Source organism: Marmota monax, unplaced genomic scaffold (genome assembly GCF_021218885.2).
Source record: "Marmota monax isolate L192 unplaced genomic scaffold, Marmota_monax_Labrador192_F-V1.1 WCK01_AAM20220418_F8-fsc00006, whole genome shotgun sequence".
Lineage (NCBI taxonomy): Eukaryota > Metazoa > Chordata > Mammalia > Rodentia > Sciuridae > Marmota > Marmota monax.
The window spans coordinates 17,300,530-17,321,021 of record NW_026693712.1 but is presented as its reverse complement, the minus strand read 5'-3'; the positions used below and the strand labels follow the sequence as shown (position 1 = coordinate 17,321,021).

General features: G+C 42.4%; 2 protein-coding genes across 2 annotated transcripts in view; both read left to right on the top strand.

The window, feature by feature from the left end:
* Nucleotides 1-664: 664 nt before the first annotated feature.
* Nucleotides 665-3,151, top strand: LOC131424784 (protocadherin gamma-B7-like). Its single transcript, XM_058584376.1, has one exon. The coding sequence runs from the start codon at nucleotides 665-667 to the stop codon at nucleotides 3,149-3,151; it is 2,487 nt and encodes an 828-aa protein (XP_058440359.1).
* An 855-nt stretch (nucleotides 3,152-4,006) lies between these two features.
* Nucleotides 4,007-20,492, top strand: part of LOC124103523 (uncharacterized) — a 78,160-nt gene continuing 61,674 nt past the window's right edge. Inside the window, exons 1-4 of the mRNA XM_058584375.1 lie at nucleotides 4,007-6,487; nucleotides 7,726-7,744; nucleotides 8,541-10,981; nucleotides 13,059-15,593. Coding sequence (XP_058440358.1) covers nucleotides 4,058-6,487; nucleotides 7,726-7,744; nucleotides 8,541-10,981; nucleotides 13,059-15,593 — 7,425 coding nt within the window. The 5' untranslated portion in view covers nucleotides 4,007-4,057. The remainder of the gene's footprint in view (nucleotides 6,488-7,725; nucleotides 7,745-8,540; nucleotides 10,982-13,058; nucleotides 15,594-20,492) is intronic.

The following is a 20,492-nucleotide window of genomic DNA, read 5'->3' as shown; positions in this document are numbered from 1 at the left end:
GTTACATTCTAATATCTAAATGTGGAAGGAAGGGTTATTAGTTTCTGACTGAATAAAGGCTAGGATTAAAGACAAAAACTTTTTGCTTATCTTCAGTACTTCCCATTTTATCGGTAATTATTCTTAAAAAGAGCAACAGTAATTATCTCTGAATGGTGGAATTCAGTGGCAATGGGCCATGGGATAGAAGACCTATAGACCTCCTGTAGACCTTCACTCTATATTCCTTTAAAACTCAAAATAAATTTTAATACATAAAGAGACATGTGCTTATGATGACGTAAAAAGTCTTTGTGGTGAAAATGGATTCACCAAGGAATGAGATTCAAATATTTTGGTTATAAACTTTGAAAAATCGAAGATTCCCTAATAGAAAAGCCAGGCTGCAGTTCCACACGTAGCCTCTGGGCGCCGCTGTCGGCCAGTGCAGAGCAAGCTCCAACGCCCGGGATCCCTCAGTCTCTTGCCTGGGATTTCCTGCGCAGCCACCAACACACAGAAGGAAACCCTCTGACTCCTGGAGAATACACGCACAGATTCCCATCCCCGAAACTGGGCTCCGCCTGTCCTGGACCGAATACTCTTCCAGCGTGGTAGATAACTTCCTCTCCCAGCTGCGAAGTGGGGGATCCAGTGAAAAAACACCCGAGTAAGTGAGTGAGTGATGGGAGGGAGCTGCGCGCAGAGGCGACGCGCCGGCCGCGGGCAGGTACTGTTTCCCTGGCTGTTGCCTTTGTTCTATTCGGCACTCGGAGAGCCGATCCGCTACTCCATTCCCGAGGAGCTGGCCAAGGGCTCGGTGGTGGGGAACCTCGCCAAGGATCTGGGGCTCAGTGTCCTGGATGTGTCAGCTCGGAAGCTGCGAGTTAGCGCAGAGAAGCTGCACTTCAATGTAGACGCGCAGAGTGGGGACTTGCTTGTGAAGGACCGAATAGACCGGGAGCAGATATGCAAAGAGAGGAGAAGATGTGAGCTGCAGTTGGAAGCTGTGGTGGAAAATCCTTTAAATATTTTTCATGTCGTTGTGACGATTGAGGATATTAATGACCATGCTCCTCAATTCCTAAAAGATGAAATAATCTTAGAAATAAGTGAATCAGTCAGCCCGGGAATGGGAACAATTCTTGAGTCTGCAAAAGATCCTGATATTGGTATGAATTCACTGAGCAAATATCAACTGGGTCCGAATGAGTATTTCTCATTAGTGGTGAAAGATAATCCTGATGGCGACAAATATCCAGAATTGTTATTGCAGAAGACCCTGGACCGAGAAACACAAAGCACTCACCACCTGGTGCTGACAGCCTTAGACGGTGGGAACCCACCCCTAAGTGGTACTATTCAGATTAGAATCATAGTGGTAGATGCCAATGATAACCCTCCTGTGTTTAGCCAGGACGTTTATAGGGTCAGCCTCCGGGAAGACGTGCCTCCAGGCACCTCAGTTCTAAGGGTGATGGCCACTGATCGGGATGAGGGCATCAATGCAGAGTTCACCTACTCTTTCCTTGGAGTGGCTGACAAAGCCCAAAGTGTGTTCTATCTGGATTCCAGTACTGGAAACATTATAACTCACCAGCCCTTGGATTTTGAAGAAGTAGAAAGATACACAATGAATGTAGAAGTAAAGGACCGTGGATCTCTCTCTACACAATGTAAAATAATCATAGAGGTTCTAGATGAAAATGACAACAGCCCAGAAATAATAATCACTTCTTTATCTGATCAGATTTTGGAGAATTCCCCTCGTGGAATGGTTGTGGCCCTCTTCAAAACACGGGACCGAGATTCGGGGGAAAACGCAGAAGTCACTTGTAGTTTAAGTAGAAACGGTCCGTTTAAGATACGTTCTTCTTCCAACAATTACTACAAGTTAGTAACAGATGGGGCCCTGGACCGGGAGCAGACCCCAGCATACAACCTTACCATCACAGCCACTGACAAAGGCAAGCCACCCCTCTCGTCCGACATAACCTTCACCCTGCACATCACTGATGTGAATGACAACGCTCCCATTTTCCAAAAGTCCACCTACCTGGTCCATGTACCAGAAAACAACCAGCCCGGGGCCTCCATAACCCAGGTCGGAGCGTGGGATCCAGATCTGGGACCCAATGGCCAAGTCTCCTACTCTATTATTGCCAGCGACCTGGAACCCAAAACATTGTCGTCCTATGTGTCGGTGAACGTGCAGAGCGGCGTGGTGTTCGCGCAGCGCTCCTTTGACCACGAGCAGCTGAGAGCCTTCGAGCTGACGATACAGGCGCGAGACCAGGGCTTGACGGCTCTCAGCACCAACGTGAGTCTGCGCGTGTTGGTGGACGACCGCAATGACAACGCTCCCCGAGTATTGTACCCGGCGCTGGGGCCCGACGGTTCCGCGCTGTTCGATACGGTTCCTCGAGCCGCACAGCCCGATTACTTGGTCACCAAAGTGGTGGCGGTTGACGCTGACGCAGGTCACAATGCTTGGCTCTCTTACCATTTATTGCAGGCGACGGATCCCGGACTTTTCAGCCTGGGACTACGCACGGGCGAGGTGCGCACTGTGCGTCCCCTGAACGACAAAGATGCTTCCCGCCACCGCCTGCTAGTCGCTGTGCGTGATGGTGGACAGCCGCCCCTCTCAGCGACCGCCACGCTGCTCTTAATCTTCGCTGATAGCCTACAGGAGGCTTTGCCGGACATCGCAGACCACCCTATTCCCTCTGATCCTCAGGCAGAGCTGCAGTTTTACCTGGTTGTTGCTTTGGCCTTGATCTCGGTGCTTTTCCTTCTTGCAGTGATTCTGGCTATTTCTTTGCGTTTGAGGCAGTATTCCAACCCTGTAGCCAGAGGCTGCTTTGGATCAGTTTTCTGCTCAAAGTCTGGACCTGTGCTGCCCCCCAATTACAGCGATGGAACGTTGCCCTATGCCTGTAATATGCGTGGGCACGGGGATCAAACTAACCCGGAATTTAATTTTCTTACTTCTGTTAATAATTTTCCTGCGGTACAAGATATTCTCAACAAAGATAGCTCTTCAGTGTTATTGGCTAGCATTTTACCTCCTGGTGTTGAAGCAGAGAAGAACACGCTTGACCAGGTATTTAAAATGACGCTTTTTATATTTCAATATGCCAGTGTAACACAATATAGTACTATTTCATGATTTTAGATAATATTTTGGTGAAGGTCTTAAGATAAATCTAGGTCAAACCTTTGGGTATTACCGTTAGAAAAAAAAAAGTTTTCAATGCTTCAAAATCCTCCTACCATACAAAGGTATTTTATAGTAAAATTATTGAGGGTTGGGGGTGTCGCTCCCTATGTTCCATTCCCAACACTCCCCACATATAAACAAGAAATCTCAGAGGAAATATTCATGAAAGTACCTTTTAGTTAAGGATATGAAATAGTTATATTTTATCATGGTATTTTAAATATCAACCCTAATGCTGTTTAAATTTTATCAAAAGTTTTATCTTTATTATACTCACAAAAATGGTAAGAATTAGTCATTCATTCTACTTGATAATTTTGTGGGGACCATGCTATCTCCACGTCCACAAATGCCTGCTCCCTTCAGTCAGTAAAATTAATTAGAACGAAGTTTTCAGTCCCGGTAGTATTTGAAATTTTTAAAAATTGAACAAGTTCTTTTAATAATCATTACTTTCATAAGTGCTTTTGGTAAACATTTAGCATCTCATTACATAACTATTTTTTGCGGTTTTAAGCTTCATAAATACGTATGATTCACAGAGGTAAGTGTTAACAATTTCTTCTGGAACCGGCACATCAGTTTTTCTTAGTGGTTGCAATAATAAAAGTGGGCTCTAGGCGCCGCTGTTCACCAATCAGGGAACGGGAGGCTGCGAGCTATTGAGCCCCTTCCCCGACCAAAGCAGAATAAGATGGATACTCACAGATCCTGATGCTGGAAACTTAAAAGCACTTTCCTTCGCTTTCTAATATATTTTGGATGCGGACGGCCTGGGACCTCGTGGACAGACAGGTAAGCTGATTGAGATCAAACCCGCTCTAGACACTACGGATTATCGGCTCGATCCAGGCCATGGCGAATGCGCCCCAGAGCCTGGAACGCAGCGCGCTGGTGCTGCTGTGTATTTTCCTGGGGACGCTGCGGGAATCTGGAGCCGGACACATCCGATACTCTGTGCTAGAAGAGGTGGACAAAGGCTTCTTCGTGGGCAACATCTCCAAGGACCTAGGGTTGGAGCCCCGGGAGCTGACCGACCGCGGAGTCCGCATCGTCTCCCGGGGGAAGACGCAGCTTTTCGCTCTGAATCCGCGAGGTGGCAGCTTGATCACCGCGGGTAGGATAGACCGGGAGGAGCTCTGTGAAACGGTTTCCTCCTGCTTTTTAAATATGGAGATTCTTGTGGAGGACACCCTGAAGATTTATGGAGTGGAGGTAGAAATAATGGATGTTAATGATAATGCTCCTAGCTTTCGGGAAGAGGAAATAGAGATAAAAGTCAGTGAGCACGCAGCTCCTGGATTGAGATTTCCTCTACCTAACGCTAGGGATCCAGATGTGGGAGTGAACTCTCTCCAGAGCTACCAACTCAGCCCTAATAGTTACTTTTCCTTGCAAATGAGAGGAGGAACTGATGGGGCAAAGAATCCGGAACTAGTGCTGGAGCGAGGTCTGGACCGGGAGAAAGAGGCTGCTCACCTCCTCCTCCTCACAGCCTTAGATGGAGGCGATCCCATAAGCAAGGGCTCAGTTCCCATTCGAGTGGTGGTCCTGGATGTAAATGACCACATCCCAAAGTTTACTCAGTCTGTGTATAGAGTGAGTGTTCCTGAAAACCTCAGCTCTGGAACTCGAGTGCTGGTGGTAAATGCAACGGATCCAGATGAGGGTCTCAACGGGGAAGTGATGTATTCGTTCCAGAATACAGAAAGCAAAGCTTCTGAAATATTCCATTTGAATTCTCAAACTGGCGAAGTTCTAGTACAAGGGCCTCTGGATTTTGAAAAATATAGGTTCTATGAGATGGAAATTCAAGGCCAAGATGGTGGCGGTCTCTTGACCACTGCTAAGATGTTCGTTACAGTTTGGGATGTGAATGATAATGCTCCAGAAATAACTATCACCTCTTCTATTGATTCGGTGTTGGAAAATTCGCCTCCAGGAACGGTAATTGCTCTTCTAAATGTGCAAGATCGAGATTCTGGAGAAAATGGTCAGATCTCCTGTTTCATTCCTAACAATCTCCCTTTTAAGTTAGAAAAAACTTATGGAAATTATTACAAGTTAATAACAAACATCGAGCTGGACAGAGAGCAAGTCCAGAGCTATAACATAACATTGACAGCCAAAGACCAAGGAAGTCCATCCCTATCCACAGAAATTCACCTCTTACTCAATGTGGGAGACAAGAACGATAACCCTCCAGTCTTCACTCACTCTTCTTACTCTACCTATGTTTCTGAAAACAATCCTAGAGGATCCTCCATTTTCTCAGTGACCGCTCTTGACCCAGATAGCAAAGAGAATGCCCAGGTCACTTATTCTCTCACAGAAGACATGATCCAAGGAGCACCTCAGTCCTCCTATGTATCTATCAACTCGGATACTGGGGTACTGTATGCATTGCGCTCTTTTGACTATGAGCAGTTCCAAAACCTACAACTGAGAGTGACTGCATGTGATAGTGGGGACCCACCACTCAGCAGCAATGTGTCAGTGAATCTGTTCATACTGGACCAGAATGACAACATTCCTGAGATCTTGTATCCCATCCTCCCCACTGATGGTTCCACTGGGGTGGAGTTAGCACCCCGATCTGCAGAGCCTGGATACCTGGTGACCAAAGTGGTGGCAGTGGACAGAGACTCAGGACAGAATGCCTGGCTGTCCTACCGCCTGCTCAAAACCAGTGAGCCTGGGCTCTTCACTGTGGGGCTGCACACAGGTGAGGTGCGCACTGCCCGGAACCTACTGGACAAAGATGCGCTCAAGCAGAGCCTTGTGGTGGCCGTCCAGGACCATGGTCAACCTCCCCTCTCAGCCACTGTGACACTCACAGTGGCAGTGGCTGACAGCATCCCAGAAGTCCTGGCTGACTTGGGCAGTCTGGAGTCTTCCACCAACCCAGATGAATCAGGCCTCACACTCTACCTAGTTGTGGCCATCACAGCAGTCTCCTGTATCTTCCTCATCTTTGTCATTGTGCTGCTGGCACTCAGACTGAGGCACTGGCATTCCTCACATTTGCTCCAGGGAGCAGGCAGCGGGTTAGGGGGCACGCCCGCCTCTCACTTTGTGGGTATTGAGGGGGTGCATGCCTTCCTACAGACCTATTCCCATGAGGTGTCCCTCACCGCTGACTCTCGGAAGAGCCACTTGATCTTCCCGCAGCCCAACTATGCAGACACGCTCATCAGCCAGGAGAGCTGTGAGAAAAGCGAGCCTCTCTTGATAGCTGAAGACTCAGCTACTGTTTTAGGCAAATATGACCCAACAAACAATCAGGTGAGATTTATTCTACCCAATTGTTAATGCGTTGGTACAAGGGTTTTAAGGGGATTTTTTTTCAGAGCCTATTAAGAAAACTGGGTTTATGGCAGGTGAAAGTTCATACACATTTAGAATATTCATGAGTTCTTGTACTTTACCTTTCATCAGATTTTCCATCATTTTGCACAAAGACTTTGTGGAAGTCATTTTTTTTTAGTACTGGCATATTTTCTTTTTATTTCAAAGGTCTAATTCATCTTGGCTTACTTTATAGTTAAGTTGAATTTTAGTATTATTTTTCTATCATCATTGTCTGTGGCTATCAATGTAAACTGATTAATTCAAATTAAGGATTCACAGTTTTTATTTATTTTCACAGTCTTCCAATTTGACTATGTCTCCATTGATTACAGTTACATTCTATCATTATTTGCTATTACTTCTAATGTCAAAATTAACCATATTGATTCAATAGCTTGTTTCTTCTGTTCTATTCATATGCACACTTATACATGTAACCATTTTTCTAAGCATAAAGCAATTCTATTTTGCTTTTTGATGATTGATAATATATTTAGATTGTATAGACTGTTTCAACTTTGCCTCATTGCTTCATCCTATCAAGATAGATTTGAGTAGGTTTTAATTATTGAATTTGCTTGGGAGAGGAAATGTAGAACTTCTTTTCCTTAAGTTCCAGATATCTTTTTTATTACTATGATGAAGTCAATAGATTGTTCTCAAGAAATAATCAAATCATTGAACTGGTATTATTTCCTTTTGTTCTTTACTGTCTGTGTAGAAAACGTTTTAATGTAGAAAGTTCACATATGATAAAATTTTGATCCAGTGCTTCTCAAAAAGTTATTTTCAAATCTGTTAAAAGATTTATTTTCAGATTTATTTATATAGAATAGTTTCTGAGTTATGTAAGAGATTGAGTAGGTATTTAGACTTTTATAAGAGATTGATTTAGGGGTTAAGCTCTGTGGTTTAGCTCAGCAGTTGAGCATGTGTTTAGCATGCCCAAGGCCCTGGATTCAATCCCAGCACACACAAAGAGACTGATTTAACTGGTATTCTTCTGGGTATTTTTTTGTTCCTTTTCAAACTATCTAGGAAGTATGGGTTCTTGCTTTCTTTCCTTCATAAATTCATTTTGTATTCTATATAATTATACTCAATTACTGTTTGAGAAACAACTTTTTATTGACACTTTGATAGTTATTTAATGATATATATGTTATCTAAAGCAATGCCTAGAAAAACCAAGTATGAAAATGGAGACTTACTTAGGGTATCTGATCACAGGAATCATTTTCATCATCAGTTAAATTCAGCATGCTCACATAATTTCTAGATATTTGTGCATTAATGTTCCCTTTCAAGTTTATGTTTTACATTGAGGAGTTGGCCTTAATATAATTAACTGTTAGTTGAGTACCTAGTGTTTGGGGAAGGGATCAATTGTAGAAAGGGAATTCTTCTGACAGATGCCTAAATTAGTCTTGAAGTCAAGAAAAATGCTGGAGTGTTGTGAGTATCTCAGTCGTTCATTCATTTGGAGAAAAGATTTTTGCCTCGTTCTCTTCTAACATGTGCATTTCCTCTGATTAGAAAAAAGACCAACTGTTAACCTCTTATTACTATATGAGCCTATATCTCTACTGTATAAGCCCATCTCCAAGAAACCTTCTTTGATAATAAACACTGGAAAATAAACACATCCAAAATTCACCAAGTTCCCTATATATCAATCTAATTTACCTGTTGGAATACCAAATCCCATTAAATTTGCAAAGGCTTCTAACTGCTGTTTTCTAAATAGACTCTGAGTGTCGCTGTTGGCCAATTTGCTGCAAGAGCTGGATCCTGAGATGCACCCAGAGTGGTATTCTGCATAGTCACAGAAGCGAGAGTGAAAGGAGAGTGGCCGGGACTTGTGTTTTCTTTTAGGCAAGAATCCGTTGAGATTGGGATACACTCAAACTAGGAGCATTGGGTTTTCTCTGCAGTGGAAATAAATATTTTAAAAGCAATTTGTGAAGCATCTTATCTTAACATCGAGGCTGCAACAACACAAAAAGAAGAATGGAATATAGGGCGAAGAAAAGGAGCAGGACCCTCTATCGGCAAGTACTCTTTCCTTTCCTGCTGCCTTTGTTCTGCGCAGCTCTTGGGAAGCAAATCCACTATTCTATTCCAGAAGAAATGGCCAGGGGCTCCGTGGTGGGGAACCTTGCTGAGGACCTGGGGCTGAATGTTCAGGATTTACTGACCCGCAACCTTAGAATTGGCGCAGAGGAAAAATACTTTACTATAAACACTGAGAATGGGGATATACTTGTGAGTGAAAGAGTAGATCGGGAGTTGCTCTGCTCCCAGAATTCCCTGTGTGTTGTGCCCTTAGAGATTGTAGCAGAAAATCCTCTAAATGTTTTTCACATAAACGTGATGATAGAGGATATAAATGATAATCCACCCAACTTCCCCCAGAGCAGCATTGTTCTACAAATCAATGAACTTGCAATTCTGGGGACTCGGTTTGGCCTGGAATCTGCTATAGATGCAGATGTAGGACCTCACTCTCTCCAGGATTACCAGCTCAGCTCTAACGAACATTTCTCTTTGATGGTGAAGGGCAAGTTGGAAGACAAAATTGCCCCTGAATTAGTGTTGGAAAAGCCCCTGGATCGGGAACAACAGAGCTCCCATCTCCTGGTCCTGACAGCAGTGGATGGGGGAGACCCAGTCCTGACTGGCACAACTCAAATTCAAATCAAGGTCATTGATGCCAATGATAACCCACCAGTGTTCAGCCAGGATATGTACAAAGTCAGCCTTAAAGAGAACATGCCCCCAGGCACCTCTGTGCTGAAGGTGACAGCCACAGACCAAGATGAGGGCATCAATGCAGAGATCACCTACTCCTTCAAATCGCTAGGACATAATATTGGAAATAAGTTTATGCTAGACCATCAAAATGGAGAAATTATATCCAAAGACCCTATAGACTTTGAAATCAGTAGCCATTATACCATAAGCATAGAAGCCAAGGACGGTGGAGGCATGGCCACAGAATGTAAAATTATACTAGAAATTCTAGATGAGAATGACAATGCTCCAGATGTGGTTTTTACGTCAGTGTCCAGTTCCATAACCGAGGACACAAAGCCAGGCACCGTGATTGCTCTGTTCAAAACACATGACAAAGATTCAGGAGAAAATGGGGAAGTCACATGCCTCATAAAAGAAAAACTTCCTTTTAGAATTGAATCTTCTGCCAATAATTACTACAAACTTGTAACAGATGGGACCCTGGACCGGGAGAAGACCCCAGAGTACAATGTCACCATCACTGCTACAGACAAGGGCAAACCGCCCCTTTCCTCCAGCACAAGTATCACCCTACACATTGGCGACGTCAACGACAATGCTCCAGTTTTTCAGCAGGCCTCCTACATGGTGCACGTGGCTGAAAACAACCCTCCAGGATCTTCCATCGCTCAAGTCAGTGCCTCCGACCCAGATTTGGGGTCCAACGGCCAAGTCTCCTACTCCATCGCGGCCAGCGATCTGGAGCCTCGGGCATTGTCATCCTACGTGTCTGTGAGCCAACAGAGCGGCGTGGTGTTCGCACAGCGAGCCTTCGACCACGAGCAGCTGCGTTCCTTTGAACTGACGCTTCAGGCTCGTGACCACGGCTCGCCCGCGCTCAGCGCCAACGTGAGCCTGCGCGTGTTGGTAGGCGACCGCAACGACAACGCGCCGCGGGTGCTCTACCCCGCGCTCGCTCCCGACGGCTCTGCGCTCTTCCACACTGTGCCGCGTGCCGCGGAGCCGGGCTACCTGGTCACCAAGGTGGTGGCGGTGGACGCGGACTCGGGACACAATGCCTGGTTGTCCTACCACGTGCTGCAGGCCAGCGATCCTGGACTCTTCAGCCTGGGACTGCGCACTGGCGAGGTGCGCACAGCTCGCGCCTTGAGCGACAAGGACGCGACTCGCCAGCGCCTGCTGGTCGCTGTGCGTGATGGTGGACAGCCACCTCTTTCGGCAACAGCCACTCTGCTCCTGGTCTTTGCTGACAGCCTGCAGGAGGCACTGCCAGACCTCAGTGACCCCCCTGTGCCCTCAGACCCCCAAGACGAGTTGCAGTTTTACCTGGTGGTGGCCTTGGGCTTGATCTCAGTGCTCTTCCTCCTGGCAGTGATTCTGGCTGTTGCCTTGCGCCTGGGTCACTCCTCCAGTTCTGCTTCCTGGGGTTGCTTTCACTATGATCTCTGTTCTCAGACTAGGCCAAGCGTTTCTCTCAACTACAATGAGGGAACTTGGCCTTATTCATACAATATGTACGTTGCTTCGGATTCCCGCAAAACAGAGTTTAATTTTCTCACTATGACGCCAGAAATGTTCCCCCAACAAGATCTTTCTAATGAAGCTTCTTTGGCAGTAAGTGTCACTGTGGAGAATAACAAGATAAAATTTGACTCTGTTGCTCCTACTCACGTGAGTTTCAATGAGTCCTTTATTTGTATGTGGTTTGGTTTAATTTTCAAACCAATATTTTGGCAAGAAAATCTTAAGCAGGTAATTGCTTCAAGTTTGTTTGCTCACTCTCAATATTGTGGATTACTTAACCTTCCAGCATTTTGGAATATTTTATTCACACACACCAAAAATAACCAAAACAAAACAAACTCTGTAAGAAGTAAGCATTATGATGCTACTGCCATGTAAATATTTTAAATTGAACTATAATTATTGTTCTTTCCTGTTTTTGTTTGTTTGGTACTGGTAATTTAACCCAGGGTGCTTTACAACTGAGCTACATCCTTGATCCTTTTTAAAATTTTGAGACAGGGTCTCCCTAAATTGCTTAGGACTTAGCTAAGTTGCTGAGCTTTGCCACAAAAATGCCGTTTTCCTCCTTCAGCCTCCCAAGTCACTGAAATTATAGGCATGTGCCACTGTAGGTGTTTCTTGAGCGATCAATATCTTGAGGATATAAGGCTTTTTCTTTATTAACTATAAATTGAGAGGAAACACATAAGGTTTTTTTTACAGAAATAAAGACAGTAATAATTGATAGTAATATTCAGGTATATCAAAATATTATTTGATAATAATATTCATATATATATATATATATATATATATATATACACATATTTACTAGGGGTTCTTGGAATTTCACTAAGTAGTCAGTTTTATGTCTGATCTTCCTTTACAGGTAACTCTAAATTCCCTCCCAACATTTACTTATTTAAAATTCCTGAGGATTGAACCTAGGGCCTCACACATGCTGGACAAGGGCTCTACCACTGAGCTACATCCCCAGCCCTCCAATTTTTAAGATATTATTTTGTGACTACCAAGGACTGGATTGTAGTTCAGTTGTAGAGTGCCTGAGGCCCAGGGTTCAATCCTAGTACCTTTCCAAAAGCGCTTATCCTCAGAATGTAAATATTTACATTCATAAAAACATAGTAGCCAGTTATTTCTTAGGAGGATTTTTTTTCCTGTATTTTGATGTGTTTCCAAATGTAATACTGGTAATTCTCAATAACTGGAAATAGGTCAGTTACCCAGTAAAAGGTAAGTTTATAACATTCTTTGGATTACTAATTTTCTTTTAATAAGATTTTCTGAACACAAAACATTCTTTTGAAATATAATGTATTATTTTAAAATTTTTATTAGTTATCGATTAACCTTTATTTATTTATTTGTTTATATGTGCTGCTGAGAATCAAACCCAGTGCCTCACACATGGTAGGCAAGGGCTCTACCACTGAGCCACAACCCCAGCCCCTATAATGTATTATTAGAATTGTAGAGTATTAGCTTTATTTCCAGTTAGTGCAAGTTGAAACACTTCCATTTAATTCTGAAAGAGTTGATACATGTTCACCTGACTTCTTCCAGGTATGTTTCTGATAATGTGTTCAATTTCTCATTATTAATTTTCCCTACAATCATGGAAATTTGATTTTAAGTGTTATATGCCAAACTGTTAAAGTAGTGCTTCCATTTAGGCACACCAAATAATCTACTGAAAAAAAAATGCCCCACATTATAGCTGAATCTGAAAGTTTAAATTATTTTATTACAAAAACTATCAAAACAGGAAGTTCCTAGGGAGCCTCCTCCCATAATAGATGTGTTGAGGGGTGTGGATCTCAAAGCAAGTGCACTAAAATCATGAGATTAAAATTACTTTTATGGAAACTTCAAAGTCTCTTAAAAGTGATTGGAAAAAATGGAAAACAATCTTAAAGTGGTTCTATATGGAAAATGTTAAGGAAATTAAAATAACCTCGCTAAAGTTTCTACTTAAAGAAATACTATTGGTTTAGTAGGCTCCATTCCTATCCTTATTTGACGAACAGTAGATGGAGCTATTTGAGGTATAAAAATGAAAAATCCTTTCCCGGGAATTCAAGATTGTGCAGTAATTGGTTAGGACTCTGAGCGCCGCTGTTCACCAATCAGGGAGAGAAAAGCAGAGATCCTGTTCGCCTTGCATGCGCCAAAAACACAAGCACAGATAGATTGAAACAGACCATCTTTGTGAAGAAACTGAACGCAGGAGCTCACACCACCCGCTCGCCTCAACTATCCGGCGACAGGAGAGCTGATCCTGACTTCGGTGTCAAGGGTAGAATTAGAAATAATCCTAGAGGAAAGTGACACAATGATTTCTGCAAGACTTCACCGAGATGGCAAGGGGCTGGTCCTGCTGGGAGTTCTCCTAGGGATCCTTTGGGAAGCCGGATGCACCCTGATACGCTATTCAATTCCTGAAGAGCTGGAGAAAGGCTCTAAGGTGGGCGACATCTCCAAGGACCTGGGACTGGAGCCCCGGGAGCTAGCAGAGGGAGGAATCCGCATCGTCTCTGGAGGTAGCACTCAACTTTTCGCTCTGAACCCGCGAAGCGGCAGCTTGGTCACGGCAGGCAGGATAGACCGCGAAGAACTCTGTATGGGAGCCATCAAATGTCAATTAAATCTAGAGATTCTCATAGAGAATAAAGTGAAAATATACGGGGTGGAAGTAGAAGTAAGGGACATTAACGATAACGCTCCCTACTTCCGTGAAAGTGAATTAGAAATAAAAATGAGTGAAAACGCAGCCACTGGAATGCGCTTCCCCCTTCCCCACGCTTGGGATCCAGATGTCGGGAAGAACTCTCTGCAGAGCTACAAGCTCAGTCCGAATCCTCACTTCTCCCTGGAGGTGCAAAACGGAGCAGATGGTAACAAGTATCCGGAATTGGTGCTGGAACACGCCCTAGATCGCGAAGAAAAGGCCACACACCACCTGGTCCTCACGGCTTTGGACGGGGGCGATCCGGTCCGCACCAGCACCGCGCACATCCTCGTGATAGTTGTTGATGTGAACGACAATGCACCAGAGTTTGCTCAGTCCGAGTATCACGTGAGTGTTCCGGAGAATGTGGCCGTGGGCACTCAGCTGCTTCTAGTAAATGCCACTGACCGGGACGAAGGAGCCAATGGGAAAGTGATGTATTCCTTCCGGTATGTGGACGATAAGGCGTCCCAAGTTTTCAAACTAGATAGTAATTTAGGGACGATATCAACAATAGGGGAGTTGAACTATGAGGAATCAGGTGTCTACGAGATGGAAGTGCAAGCAATGGATAATGCAGGATATTCAGCACGAACCAAGGTCCTGATCACAGTTCTGGACGTAAATGACAACGCCCCTGAAATAATCGTCACCTCTCTCACCAACACAATTCCGGAAAACTCTCCCAGAGGGACATTAATTGCCCTTCTAAAAGTAAATGACCAAGACTCTGGGGAAAATGGACAAGTAGTCTGTTTTATCCAAGGGAATTTGCCCTTTAAATTAGAAAAATCTTACGGAAATTACTATAGTTTGGTCACAGACACAGTTTTAGACCGGGAACAGGTTGCTAGCTACAACATCACGGTGACTGCCACTGACAGGGGAAGTCTGCCCCTATCAACTAAAACTCATATCTCCTTGAAGGTAACAGATACAAACGATAACTCGCCAGTCTTCCTTCAGGCCTCCTACTCTGCCTATCTCCCAGAGAACAACCCTAGAAGCGCCTCCATCATCTCCGTGACTGCACACGACCCCGACTGTGATGAGAACGCCCAGGTCACTTATTTCTTGGCTGAGGACAACCTCCAAGGGGCACCCGTGTCCTCCTATGTCTCCATTAACTCAGACACCGGCGTTCTGTACGCATTGCACTCCTTCGACTATGAGCAATTCCAAGAGCTACAGCTGCAAGTAATGGCACGTGATAGTGGGAAACCTCCACTCAGCAGCAACGTGTCTTTGAGCCTCTTCATTCTGGACCAGAATGACAACACTCCTGAGATCTTGTATCCTGCCCTCCCCACTGATGGCTCCACTGGGGTAGAGCTGGCACCCCGATCTGCAGAGCCCGGATACCTAGTGACTAAGGTAGTAGCAGTGGACAAGGACTCAGGCCAGAATGCTTGGCTGTCTTACCGCCTGCTGAAGGCCAGCGAGCCAGGGCTTTTCTCTGTTGGGCTACACACGGGTGAGGTGCGCACCACAAGGACCCTGCTGGATAGAGATGCCCTCAAGCAGAGCCTGGTGGTGGCTGTGCAGGACCACGGCCGGCCCCCTCTCTCGGCCACTGTCACGCTCACAGTGGTGGTGGCCAACAGCATCCCTGATGTCCTCGCAGATCTGGGCACCCTAGTGTCACCTGCCAACTCTGAAACCTCAGGCCTCACACTTTACCTGGTGGTGGCAGTGGCTGCAGTGTCCTTTGTCTTCCTGGCCTTTGTTATTGTGTTGCTGGCGCTCAGGCTGAGGCAATGGCACTCCTTGCGCCAGCTCCAGGCTGCAGAAAATGGATTGGCTGGCTTACCCGCCTCTCACTTTGTGGGCGTGGACGGGGTGCGTGCTTTTCTACAGACCTATTCGCATGAGGTCTCCCTCACTGCCGACTCTCGGAAAAGCCATTTGATCTTTCCGCAGCCCAACTACGCAGACACACTCATCAGTCAGGAGAGCTGTGAGAAAAGTGAGCCTCTTTTGCTGGCAAGTGATTTGGTCTTCTCTAAAGACAATCATGCATTAATTCAGGTGAGTCCATATCATATATTCTCGGAGTTTGAATCAAAATACCTCTTAGTATAGCTGATTCACGTGTATTTAGAATTGATAAAGCAGATGCCAGTAAATTTACGTGCACTTCGCACACGCCCACAACCCAGTTGTTCTGTTTCCTCATGCCTTGTTTATAAATATATGTGTATGTGTATATACGTATATATACAAACATATAATATGTATTTAAACGTTTACATACAAATATGACAATATTATTAATGTACTATTATGTACTATATAAACAATTTATAAAGTATTTAGTTAATATTCTATATAGTTTTCTAGTTTATCAACTGTAATACTCTTCCAGCTTATAATATTTTTCCTATTAGCTATGTAGCAGCTTTGTGTCAAACATTTAAAGTCAATTTATCGGTGAAGAACATAGATTCTTGCTGGGCTTGGTAGCACTTGTCTGTAAACCCATCTACTAGGGAGGCTGAGGCAGGAGGATCTTGAATTCAACAACAGCTTCTACAACATAGCTAGACCTTGTGTAAAATTTTAAAAAGGGTTGGGAATGGATGTAGCTCAGTGGTAGAATTCCCCCCTACATTCAATCCCCAACACCAGAAAGAAAAAGTTTTATATATGTATATATTTTTGTGGTGCTGGACCAGAACATGCTAAGCTCCCTATCACCGAGCTATATCCCCAGCCCCAATAGAATGGCTTTAAAATATATGTGTGTGTGTGTGTGTGTGTGTATTTTAGTTGTGGATGGGCATAGTACATTTTTATGTGGTTCTGAGGATCAAACCAATGCCTCACACATGCCAGTCGAGAGCTCTACTACTGAGCCACAACCCCAGCCCTAGAATACCCTTTAACTAAACTTGAGATTGCTAACATTTATAAAGTACATTTAGTTTCTTTTAAAGGACATTAATTCAAGCTTTGCACAGTGGCAGTATCGTAACCAATGAGGTGTATCTGATGTGTGGTTATTGCTAGTTAATGAACATTAATTTCTGGTTATCAGAGATATATACATTTATACTTTCTTGGTGTCTTAAGTCATTTCAGGTTTTTATTCATTAAATTTCCAAATATGGCAGGTTTATTTCTTATACATTGGAAGTTTTCTCAAATATACAATGTAATTGTCATGAGGAAGAACTGTGAAGATATTTTTACCTCTATTATACATTTCATTATACATAAAAAATACTGTAATAAAGTCACACATTTCTTTTGCTCATTTTACCTGCAACAATCATATTAATGATGACTTTGTGAAGTATTCAGAATTAACAAAATGGCACAGTGATAACTTGAACTATCTTTGCCATCTACTCAGCTGAGAATTTCTTTGAAGAAATTTAGAAAAAAAATTTTTTGGTCCCAGCTACTTGGGAGGCTGAGGCAGGAGGATCTCAATTTCCAAGCAAGCTGGAGAAACTTAGTTAAACCCTCTCTGAAAATAAAAATTAAAAAAAGGTCTGGGGATGTGGGAGAGCACTTACCTAGCATATGCATGGCCCTGCATTTGATGCCCAGCACCACAAAAAATAATAAAATATTTTATTAATAACAAATTATTAATAATAATATAAATATTTAATAATAAAATAATAATAAAAATAAATGTGTTTGGGGCACATTTTTGGTATGATGGGAACTTTGCAGAAATCCCCTTTCTTTCTACATTAAAATTTCTATAACTTTTTATAACATGGAGAGTTTTCTTGAAAGTGCACAGATTCTGTTTCCTGAAAACCTTATGATTAGTGTAGAATATTTAACAGAAATTGGAAGCAAAGATATATTACTCTTGAGAAAGCAAGAAGGGAATACAAAAAGGTTTCTCGCCTTTTAAAGGAGTAGGGAACCAAAACATCCAAATTAACTTTTTTTCTTTTTATTTGTTACCTGTCTACTTTAAAAATACAGTAGTCAATACCTAGGTTTATAAAAGATAAAGAAAGGTAATCAAATGGCTCTAAAATGACGCAGTTTCTTCTACCAAGAGCACATATCTCTTTATGCTTCTTAATAACCAAGAACAACATCAACAACAAAATAGAAGTAATATAGATTGTGTGGTTCCACTTGTGTGCTTTAAAAACAGGAAGCATTTGAGCTTATATAAAAATAGAAAATTTGCTTTTAGTTCCCATAGAAGTTACTAAGTATAATGTTCTATGACTAACACTAAGAGAAATAGATAGCAGTGCATGCACTCTTGCAGAAACTATCAAAATGTTTATCACATGGCAGTTCACATATGATGGGCAACTCAAAATGAAAGCTGTAATTAAAAAACAAAAATTATTTAAGAATCTAGCTAATAAGTTATAATTATGCTGATATCTGTTCACCTAACTTGATTTAAGGACAAATCAGTAAGAGTTAGGACATGAATATTCATGACTCTTAGACCATCTTAAAAATCAGTTTGAGTGGGAAAGTCTTCATTAAGCAGTTGTTTATTAATGAATGATAAACAGTGTCATGAGTTTTTGGATGTAGTATCATAGAAGACAGAGTTTTGCAAATAGGTAACTTCTTCACCTTTGAGAAGTTATTTCATCTCTTTGAGCTTCAGTAAAACAGGGATAATAATATCTAATTTGAAAAATTGTGATCAGGATTAGGGGTAATATATAAATAATCTTATTCATAACTTGTAGTTAATAAACTGTAGCCATTTTTTATGGTTGACAGAAAAATTCATGCTTTCAATGTCAGCATACTTGCCATTCTATTGGGAAAAGTCATAATGAATTATGTGCTTCTCCCAGTAATACAATGGGACAACTGGAGGCTGAATACAAAAGTTTTCTAAAATTTTTTGTGAAGCTGACTTAAAAATCTTAAGTTCCTAGGCATTTTCATCTGAGGCATTTGTGAATCTTAATTTTTTGTCTGAATAGTGTGATCTAAACAAAGGTCCTATCAAACTTCTTATTGTAAAAAAGCAGTTTACAAGACCAACCTTGGCAACTTAGTGAGACAATGTCTCAAAAATTAAAACACACACACAAACAATTTAAAAGAAGAGGGAAAGGCCAGCCATGGTGACACTAACCTGTAATCCTGGGAACGCAGGCTGAAGAAGGAGGAACACAAATTTGAGGCTAGACTCAGTGACTTAGTGAAACACTAAGCAACTTAGTGAGAACCTGTCTCAAATTAAAAATATAAAAAGAGCTAGGGATGTGGTTCAGTGGTAAAGCACCTTGGGTTCAATTCCAGTATACCCCCTACCCCCTGCTGCCTCCCCTCAAAACCAAACAACAACAGCACACCAAAAAAAAAAAAAAAAAAGAAAAGAAAGAAAAGAAAAGAAACAAGAGCTGGGGATATAAATATAGCTCAGTGGAAGAGTACCCAGGGTTTAATCCCCAGTAGTGGGGAAACAAAAAGCAGTTTAACTGGAAAACAGATCACCAAAACCTAAAGTTTGAAGTTATTTAGTTTTGGATGTACAAAACACAATCTTAATTTTAGATCATTTAGGATGGTTGTTGATAATTGATAACTAAAATATTTGTTGATTGCTTTCCAAGACTGGAGTAATGGGTTTCGATGTTTACATTTCTTCTGGTTCCAATAATGAAAGTATATCAAGGACTTTGCTTGTCTTCCTATGTGCTCTGGCAAGGGGTACTCATTCATTAGATTTAATAAGTTAATTGATGTATTTTGCTGTGACTTAAAAGTCTAGGCTCTGCAGGATATTGAAATGTAATCTGTCAGCAAACATTCTTCTACTAATTTCATCCTAAGAGAAATATTGAGGGCTGGGATTGTGGCTCAGTGGTAGAGCGCTCGCCTAGCACGGGCGGGACCCAGGTTTGATCCTCAGCACCACATAAAAATAAAGGCATTGTGTTGTGTCCATCTACACCTAAAAAATAAATATTAAAAAAAGAAATTTTGAATTAGCAACAGCCTAATAACCTTGCTGAAATTATACACTTCATAGATCATTTTTCAATAATGTGGAAATCAAATGATATAATGAGACAATTGTATGCAATTTTGTGAGTGTTAATATTGTTAAATTGTGTATAGTTTCTCAGTAATATGTAACAGTTTAACTCTGATCTGGAATTGGTGATTCTGGTGGAAAATCTACTTTTTCCTCATATAGTTGTGAAGAGATGTTGATCAAGCTTAAAGAGTCTGTATCTTAGGAAAGAGATTCTCTAGTGTTACACTTTGAGTTCATCTTTGGGAACTATACCTAATGGGGGACATGGCTTTAGCATGGCATGCATTTAGAAACCATAATTGAAAATCCTTTAAATGTTTTTCATTTTAACGTAGAGAATCAGGATGTGAATGATAATGCCTTACAGTTTAGCAGGAATATTATTAAGTTAAATATCTCTGAGTTGACCCAACCATGAGCAAGATTTACTATATAATCTTTGGAAGACCCTAAGGTATCAAGCAATTCCTTTCAAAATTCCTACCTTAGCGGCAATTCTATATTTATCTTCAAAGTAAAAGAGACCAACAGCGGAAAGAAATATTATCTTAGACAAGCCACTAAACCAGGAAAACCATAGTACCCATCTCTTAGTGCCAACAGCTTTAGATAGTGGGGACCTTCCATAAATGGCAACACTCAGATCCTGGTAGTCAGTGCCAATGACAACCCCCTGTGTTCAACGAAGACATGTAATGGATGGTCCTTCAGAAGACATGTCCTTGGGCACCTCCATGCTGAGAGTAAGAAGCATCAACCAGGATGTGGGAACTAATACAGAGATCATTTAGGCCTTTGCAGCCCAGAGTACCAATTTCCAATTTGGCCTTGAAAACAAGAGTGGAGAAACAAAAAATTTAAGTACATTGGACTTTGGAGAGATTAAAAAATATTCTTCAGTTTTGGAGGCAAGGAGAGAAGACTGGTGGCTC